Source organism: Myotis daubentonii, chromosome 20, assembly GCF_963259705.1.
Source record: "Myotis daubentonii chromosome 20, mMyoDau2.1, whole genome shotgun sequence".
Taxonomy (NCBI): Eukaryota; Metazoa; Chordata; class Mammalia; order Chiroptera; family Vespertilionidae; genus Myotis; species Myotis daubentonii.
Window position 1 is genome coordinate 3183646 of NC_081859.1, and position 9608 is coordinate 3193253.

The window sequence follows — 9608 nt, forward strand, 5'->3', positions numbered from 1 at the left end:
CATGTTGTGGTCACCCCCAATGTCATTGTTACAAATTGAACATAATTAAAGCATAGTGATTAATCACAAAAACTATGTAATTATATATGTGTTTTTCAGATGGTCTTAGGCGACCCCTGTGAAAGGGTCGTTCGACCCCCAAAGGGGTCGCGACCCACAGGTTGAGAACCTCTGTTCTAATGTATTTTGACCTCATCAGTGGGGGAAAGTAACAGAGATTAATATTGGAAGTTATGGAGGGGGAAAGTGAGGCAAAAAGAAGTTGGACTGATAGGTCCCTTTCATAAAAAAAAAGCATTTAATAAATCATCGGACCTGAGTGGAGAAAAAGTTAAAATTCAAACGATTGGACTCATGAGAGTATATGTGTCCAGTAGTTATAGGATTCACTAGAATCATGTGTTGTTTCATTGAAGAACAAGCACAATTGCACACCAATTACATTAAAATTACCCACAACCCCGTAGACCCACAATCTGCATGCCCCCCCCCCCTTCTAGCTCCCATCTGCTTCCTATACACTCACGCACCACAGTCTCCAAGAATGTTCGACTTCCTCACCTCTCATTCTCCCTTCATCGCTGTTGAATGTGGCTTCCTTGGTACACATCTCCATTGAAACAGCGCTGGTTGAGTTGGCAATGACTTCCCTAGTCCCAAATCCATGGGCCCTCCCCTGTTTTGCTCATCACCTGCTTGATGTCAATCGCATCCCAAAGTGTTGATCACTCCTTCTTTGAAACACCTGCATCTCTTGACTTGTGTGACACCCACCAGTCCTTCCCCAGTTACCTTACTCACCTCTGGCTGTCTCTTCTCAACCTTCTCTGCATCGCATTTTAACATTGCAGGGCCCCAGAGCTGTTTTTCTAGTTCTGTTTAAACTTTTTTTTCTTTATTGATTAAGGTATTACGTATGTGTCCTTATCCCCCCATTGCCCCCCTACCCCCCCCCCACTCATGCCTTCACCCCCCTGGTGTCTGTGTCCATTGGCTATGCTTATATGCATGCATGCAAGTCCTTGGGTTGATCTCTCCCCCTTCCCTCCACCCTCCCCTCAGGTTTGACTCTTCTCTGGTGTCTGTCTAAGTCTGTGTCCCTGGCTTTAATCATCATCTCTCCCATGTCTACATTTCACTCTCACCATTAGACTCATATTAACAACTTCTCTTTTCCATCAATTTTCCAAATTGGATATCTAATAGGCATCTCACCTATCATGGCCCAAATCAAATCCTTGATTTCTGCCCCAAACTTGCTCCAGTCATTCTTATTTCAAAAACTTTGCTTCACTCCCACATCTAATGGGATATATGTCATTGTTTTAATCCCCCAAACACGTCTGAAAGCCATCTCCTTCTCTTCTCCACCACTACCACACTAGCTCAGATGGCCATCATTTCTCATCTAGATTATACCCATAGCCTCCTGTATAATCTTCCAGTTGCTTTCTCACCAACATCTCCCCCCCGCTTGTTCACAGAAGAGTAAGAATTCTAAGTTTTTAAGACATAAAATTAGTTCATATCATTTCGCTACTTTAAACCATGTGCTGACTTCTCCCTGAACTTACAGTCAAGTCCAAACACTTCATCATAGTTCATAAGGCCACACATGATCTGGTTCCTATCGGCTTCATCTTATTAACTCCCACATATGGGAAATCACTTCAGATCCACCCTCTAAGACTCATCTTCTACCCGACAGTGTATCTGTTCTCATGCCATAGAAACCCCCCGCTCCGGGTCAGCTCTTCCTCAAATGTTCTCTATCAGAGTCAATGCCAGTATTGCCCCATCCCCAGAAGATACACGATTTCCCCCTCTTCCTCCTCCTCCTCATATCCATTCAGTCACCTTGATGTGTTAAAGTCCAAATACCCAAAATCTTTCCTTCTATTCTACTGCCCCTTCGTTCAGGCCCATGTCCTTTATTTCATGGATCGTTCAAATAACCGATTGACTAGTCTACCTCCAGGACTAAGGTCGCTTTTTGTTTATTTATCTCATTCCTGGCACCAAGCAATGTCTGACTCACCTGTGCACCCCAACCCCCAGGAAAGTGCGTGGAACATGCAGCATGAATGAATCCATCGGTTAATGCTCACGTTCATTATTAGTAAAAGTGCTGCCTCTCATGGGCTCAGGAATGGAGACTGTTGTGTGTGTTGGTGTTCATTTTTAATAATGGTTTTCAACACTGTTCAAAAAGCTTTTGCCATGACTCCATGTCCATTGGCATGTTCTAAGTCCCTTGTTGTCTCTGGTTATGTTTGTTTGGTTTGGTCAAGAGCCTTGAGTTTGCCCTCTGATTTGTCTGAATTCAGCCTCAGTTGTTGATAGGAGCGAACCTGACATAGGACTTAACACCAGTGGAACCAGACTTCTTGTCTCAATGACATTACTTAACGCGGGGCTTCCCGGATCTCCGAGGGCCCCTTAGCCAGCAGAGTGCTCTCAAAAACTGTCCGGAGAGGAAGGCTGTGGAATTCAAGAGACACGAGGGCATGGGTAGGAGAGAAAGAAAGCCTGGGGTGGTTCTTCATAAGGTTTACTCATGGTCATAAAATTTCAGGCATAAAAGAATTCAAGGTTGCCCTAGCCAGGTTCAGAGGCATCAATAATCAAATCCTCAGCTTACACTTGTCCCTGTTCTTCTTTCTTTAATTTTTCAAAAAAAAAAAAAAATTTTTTTTTTTATTGATTTTAGAGAGGAAGGGAGAAGGAGAGCAAGAGAAACATCAATGATGAAATAGTATCATTGACTGGCTTCCTCCTGCAATCCCTGACTAGGAATTGAACTGTGACCTCCTGATTCATAGGTTGACACTCAACCACTGAGCACACCAGCTGGGTTGTTCCTTTTCTTCTAAGAGATCTGCCTGAGAAGGTGTCCACAAGGGGACAGGCAGGTCTCATTTCCTGACACTTTCAGTATTCCCTTCTTCCTCTTTTTTTTTTTAATTTATATTTCTTTATTGACTTCAGAGAGGAAGGAAGAGGGAGGGAGAGATAGAAACATCAATGATGAGAGAGAATCATGGATTGGCTGCCTCCTGCACGTCCCCTACTGGGGATCGAGCCCACAACCCAGGTATGTGCCCTTGGCCGGAATCGAACCAGGGACCCTTCAGTCCGCAGGCCAATGCTCTATCCACTGAGCCAAACTGGCTAGGGCTCCCTTCTTCCTCTTGACAGGAGAAAGGATCCTCCCATCCATCCTACTCTTACTTGTGTGTATTGCCTGGGGCATAGTAAAGGCTCCCGAGCACCACGCCAAAGGACAATTCTAAATATTGGTGTTCTCACTGGAAAGTAAATGACTCATAAATAAGTCCCTTTTCAAGTTAGATTGTTTCCAATAATTTGCTTTAAATCAAAACGGACGGAGGCTCTCATGAAACTGTCGACTGATATGTCACCCAAAATAACTTTGTATGATGATCACTATGTGATTGTTTACACTAGTAAGTCTGGAAATTTTTTTTTTAATGGAGACATTTGTTGCTATTAAAAGCCACATTTTTATTACATTCTGTTTCTGTGAAGGCATTTTTTTAGTATATGGTTAATTCAATGTCTTACCAACACAACCGAGCTTTCCATTGCTTTCCATTGTGTGCTCTCTACTGCAAAGATGGGACGTCCCTCTCATTAGTCATCAGATCATTGCAAAACCTCAACCCAAAACCAGAACAATCATTTCTCCTGGCACGTCTCTTTCCCAGAAGTCTGTTCCTCACATCTTATGGGCCCAGGGCATCCTTGCCCGTGTCTCAATCAGCCATTTGCAAGGAGAGTAGAATAACCATTGTCTTGGGCCAATCAACTTCCTACTCCGTGGTTTGTAGAGGACACTATGAAGAAATTGCCTGGCCGGTGTGGCTCCATGGTTGAACCTCGACCTATGAGGCTTGGCCTCCTATGAACCAGGAGGTCACGATTCGATTCCCGGTCAGGGCACACGCCCGGGTTGCGGGCTCGATCCCCAGTAGGGGGCGTGCAGGAGGCAGCCGATCCATGATTCTCTCTCATCGTTGATGTTTCTATCTCACCCTCCCTTGCCCTTCCTCTCTGAAATCAATGCAGATATAGTCTTAAAAAATAGAAGGAGATTGCAAAAGGAAGACAGGAAATACTAATATTATTTTCATCTGGGTGGTGGGTCCATAGGGTCTATTACATCTCTCCCTTCCTCTCTGAAACCAATGAAAATATTTTTTAATAAAGATGTGGGGTAGGAAAGAGAGAAGAGCCTCCTTTGACCCCCCTCATCTAGCTTCCATCGCCCCCTTCCAGGTCCTGAAGATGGCAGTGTGCTTTTCCTCTTAGACTCTTGTGGGACGCGACTGCTAAGGTGATCGCCAGATGTTTGGAAACTGAGGTGAAGCCTCCAGAGAATGCTTGCTGTCAATCCCACATCGAATCCTCTTGATTCTAAGACTTTTTGATCTGAACACGAGTTAGCCCCGTTCTCCCCGACAACACCTCGGACCTGCCGAGCGAAAGCAGGCATCTCTGAGCCCATCGCAGCCTCCTGTGAAGCTGTGGCTGGAACCAGGGGCTGAGCAGCAGGCCGACCCTGTCAGTCTTTCCTGGCGGGCACTTGCCCACTTGGGGTTGTGTGGACGCAGCACGTTAATAATGTCGGAAATTGCTCAAATGGAACCAACCTACTTTCTTTTTAAGAGACTGTTGAGATCACACATCATTCTGCAAACATAATAAGCTATGTAGGCCGGGCGGGTCCAATCCCCGATGCTTGCCATGAGCCTGCTGGGAGCATGGCCATGGTCACGTGACCCTTCATGTGTGGAACTAAGCAGGCAGGAGAACGGCCCTGGAAAAACTGGGCCTTAGAATTGCAATCATTGCGTTGGACAAGAAGAGAAAAGCTGCTCTTTTTCCCCCTTCTGCCCTCCACGGTTTGACTTCCCTTCCCATGTCACCTCCATTTCCCTAACAGTTAACTCTAGGTCCTAACTCTTGCACTTCCGGCCATGCCAACACCTGGAGGAATCCTAATCGGACTTTTAAGAGTTGCTTTGTAGACATCTCCTGCTCCCCCTCCAGGAAGAACTGATGCTCTCTCTCTGTCCCCCCACTGTCCCCTGGGGCCATACAACCCTGGGAGGGGGAGGCAGCGGAAGGCTCTAGAGCAGAATGCTGAGTTCACTCCAGAACAGAAAGGTAGGGTGAGCCCTTACTGGTTTGGTTCAGTGGATAGAGCGTCGGCCTGCAGACTAAAGGGTCCCAGGTTCGATTCCGGCCAAGGGCACATGCCCGGGTTGTGGGCTCAATTCCTAGCGGGAGGCAGCCAATCATTGATTCTCTCACATCATTGATGTTTCTCTCTCTCTCTCCCTCTCCCTTCCTCTCTGAAATCAATAAAAATATTTTTTTTTAAAAAAGGAAAGAATGAAAGAAAGGCAGGGTGAGCAAAGAGGAGTCGGTGAGGCCCCGTGAGATCAGGATGGGAGGGCAGCTTCTGTAAGGGCTCATCTGCCCCTGGAAACACTTTGACTCAGGGCGTTACTGGAATTTACGCGGCTTATCACAGCGCTTGCTCTAGATTAAACACTCAACAAATTCTCGGTGAAGGCATCCCCGGCTGGTGACATGCAGAAGCCTCTTGTGTCTTAGACTAATAGTGACACCGAGCTTAGATGTCTTTATGCTGCACGTTACATCCCCGGGACTTAGTTATCTTACAACCGGAAGTTCCTAGCTGTTGACCATCTATCAAGCGATCGCTCTAGCTTAGATATTTTAAGATAATTATTTTTTTAATCTTTATTATTGCAAGTATTACATATGTCCCCCTTTTCACCATTGAATTCCAGCCCACCGCCACCCGTCACCCCAGGCCTTCACCCCCCTATTGTCTGTGTCCACGGTGACACAGACAATACGGTCAAGGGCATGTACGTTGGTTGCGGGCACATCCCCAATAGAGGGCGTGCAGGAGTCAGCTGATCGATGCGTCTCTCATCGATGTTTCTAACTCTCTATCCCTCTCCCTTCCTCTCTGTAAAAAAAAAAAAAAAAAAAAAGAATCCCATGCAGTTCACTGAGTGGTAACATACACAGAGAGGGAATGACTACATGTAAACATGATGGTGATGACGATGACAAGGGTGAAGGTGTAAAAGGAGAAAAAAATCGTCTCTATTGAGGGGTATTGCTGACCCTTCAGGTATCAATGACAATATAACCATGACCCCAGCCGGCTGGCTCAGTAGTTGCGAATGGACCTGTGAACCAGGAGGTCAGGGTTCCATTCCCGGTCAGGGCCCAGGCCCAGGTCCTGGGCTCCATCCCCAGGGTGGGGCGTGCAGGAGGCGGGTGATCCATGATTCTCTCTCATCATCTCTCTCTCTCTCTCTCTCTCTCTCTCTCTCTCTCTCTCTCTCTCTCTCTCTCTCATGCTTCTCTCGCTGCAGGGATGTTCTGGAAGCTTTGGCTCTCCTTGATCCTGGCGGCCGCGCTGGCGAGGGCGGCCCATGGTAGGAAGAACCGGCCGGCGGGCGCCATCCCCTCGCCCTACAAGGACGGCGGTGGTGGCGGCGGTGGCAGCAACAACAACTCGGAGCGCTGGCAGCACCAGGTCAAGGAGGTGCTGGCGTCCAGCCAGGAGGCGCTGGTGGTCACGGAGCGCAAGTACCTGAAGAGCGACTGGTGCAAGACGCAGCCGCTGCGGCAGACGGTGGGCGAGGAGGGCTGCCGCAGCCGCACGGTGCTCAACCGCTTCTGCTACGGCCAGTGCAACTCCTTCTACATCCCGCGCCACGTGCGCAAGGAGGAGGCGTCCTTCCAGTCCTGCGCCTTCTGCAAGCCGCAGCGCGTCGCCTCGGTCCTCGTGGAGCTCGACTGTCCCGGCCTGGACCCGCCCTTCCGACTCAAAAAGATCCAGAAGGTCAAGCAGTGCCGGTGCATGTCCGTGAACCTAAGCGACTCGGACAAGCAGTGAGCGCGCGCCCTGGGCGCACGCCGCCCCGCCCCGCTCCGCGCGCACTGGTCCCGGTCCCCATCCTCGAACCCGCTCACGCAGCCAGCACGTGCCCTGGGGGCGGATCGTGGCCACGAGGGGAGCTTGGCTGGTGGGTGGGTGGCCCACCCTGGGCCTCCCGAACCCGGAGGAAGATGCTGGACCGGCCCCCAGCGGTGGGAGAGGCGTGGATGTTTCCACCGTGTGGAAAGGGGAGCGTTTCCCTGGCCTCGCCTGCGCTCCAGCTCGCCCTCTGCCTCCCGAAGTGAAGGATGTGCCCCTCTTCAGAGCAGCCCCTCAACCCCCTGCTGCTGGTCCCCGTCCTCCTGGCCCCCTGGTGCCCCCGGGCCCCCTGGTCCCCGTGGCTGGGGCTGCCCTCTCGCTGCTGAGCTGCGGATTCGGAGCAGCTGCCTGTGGGCGGGGAGTTCCTAGTCCCCTGATGCCAAGAAGCCGACTTGGGTGGCCACATGGGCCTCCCTGGGGGCCTTGCTCACAGCAGGCCACGCTCTCCCCACGCCCCCAGCCGCCGCCACCATCCTCACTCCCCCCACCGCCAACAACGGACTCAAGATGAACTCTGGAGCGCATGCTGTTCTCGCTGCCATTCGCCTGTTCTCACACGCACAGCCTGCACAGCGGCGCCCCGCATGGCGGCCTCCCTGGCCCGTATTGTAAAGAGCTGTTCACACGTATTCCAGACCCCGCCTGGTATTGTCTCACGGGTTTGGACCCCGGCTTTGCAGCAGGTTCTGAGTCGAGTCGGGACCAGAGCAGGAGGGTGACCCAGAAACAACGCCTGGCAGGTGCCTGTTCTAGATTGGGAAGGGGGGTGAGGGAGGAGGGGTTGTTTCCCCTTGAATGGAAGGCAGTCATTGCACCACAATGTAGGCACCAGGTTGGGGTGGCGGGGTGGGGAGGCGGCTACATTGGGAAATTGTTCATGGGAGACCCAGAAGCCCCGAGAATATGTACCAGGCGTAGGTGGGGTGAGAAGGTATCCTACTTCACTGCCATGGCACTAAGCAACACTATTTGAAAAGAGAGAACTAGTAAGAAGAGAAGGAGTCGGGTCGTGTTGTGGTTTAGGAGGAAGTCAAGGCTACAACATGTCAAATGGAAATCCAGAAACTCTCTCCTGGCAGGAAGCAACCAGCTTCCTTTTCAAAGAACGGACTCACCAATAAAAGATGGGCAGCCTGAGGCCAGCTTGCATTTTTCTAATGAATTCTTGAGGTTCTCATGTTGTGGTCTCTTGATGTAAGGCAGTGGACATAATTTAATTTCCTGAAAGAAAAATTATTTTCCCTTTGCTCAACTGCCCCACCGAAAGGTTCCCTGTGAGTGATGTCTATAGAATCTGATAAATGTGAATGAGATGCCAATCTGATGGGTGGGAGTGAGCATGCGCAGAAAGGTTCTCCCTGGCAATGCCCAAGCACGGGGTCCTATGCGCTCTGCCGGGGAACTCAGGAAGGCCTGTGAGTTACCTGGATACAGGAGAAAGGGAAACTGAGGCTTCCTGACATCAGAAGGTGATGGAGGGTCTACACATCCCCCTGGAGAGCAAGGATTTGGTGGGCGTGACATGTCCGGGAATCCATTTCCACCCCCCCTGCCCGGTCAGTTTCATTTCCGTTACTTCTGAAACGCCCTTGGACCTGAGCAGAATGTGCAGTTTGTAAAGAAGCTCTTGGGTTCAGAAATGGGCATTTGCATGTAGTGGGAAACCTCAAGTCAGACTCAGGCAGAACACGCAGCAGAAACGCTGGGAGGGAAGGAACGGAGGCGGATGGAGAGGAGGGGGAGAGGAGGGGATTGGAGGGGAGGGCAGGGCAGCCTCTGGCCACACTGCAAAGCCAACCCCTGTCATCGTATGAGCACAGAACCGGGGCGATAGGGGAAGGATGAAGCCATGAGCTCGCAGAGTGCAAACACTAGCTCACTCGGCGAGCCCGACTGTGGGCAGAGCAATGGAAGCAATACGATATGCTGCAAAGGGGGGTCTTGTATGTACAAAGTTTACCTTCTAATGGCTCAAATCGTATTTAATTGTGTGTGTTTTTGTTTATAAATGAAGAAAAGCTATAAGTATAATGTAATTATTTTATAGGTGTACTATTAAATTATAGAACAAATAAAGAGACTCTAGGATTCTATGGGCTCTCGGTGTGACGCGCCATGAAAGAGAAAGTCTGAGCTGGGCTCCGTGGGCAGCCTAGGGGCGCTGAGCGTTAGGAGGGCTTCTGTCCGGCCATGGTGAGTCGAACCCCTAGCCCAGGTCACATGATCGCCCGCCCTTGGGGCCCGGCATCTTCAAAGAGAATCAGAACCAGGCATCCAAGAGCGGAAGTGCTGGGGGTGGCTCTCAGCCCTGGTCTTGGGGAGTTACCAAGCTGGAGAGAGAACCCTTCCTTCCTTCCTTCCTTCCTTCCTTCCTCCCTCCCTCCCTCCCTCCCTCCCTCCCTCCCTTCCTCCTTTCTTTCTTTCTTTCTTTCTTTCTTTCTTTCTTTCTTTCTTTCTTTCTTTCTTTCTTTCTTTCTTTCTTTTAAATATATTTTTATTGATTTCAGAGAGGAAAGAAGAGGGGGGGGGAGAGAGAAACATCAATGATGAGAGGGAA

At 50.0% G+C, this 9608-nt stretch overlaps 1 protein-coding gene across 2 annotated transcripts in view; it reads left to right on the top strand.

The window, feature by feature from the left end:
- GREM2 (gremlin 2, DAN family BMP antagonist) overlaps positions 1-9144 on the top strand; it is a 46974-nt gene extending 37830 nt beyond the window's left edge. For both annotated transcript variants that reach the window (XM_059677300.1, XM_059677301.1), the window contains exon 2: positions 6444-9144. In XM_059677300.1, the coding sequence (XP_059533283.1) occupies positions 6446-6970 (525 nt within the window). In that variant the 5' untranslated portion in view covers positions 6444-6445 and the 3' untranslated portion in view covers positions 6971-9144. The remainder of the gene's footprint in view (positions 1-6443) is intronic.
- The last annotated feature ends 464 nt before the right edge of the window (positions 9145-9608 follow it).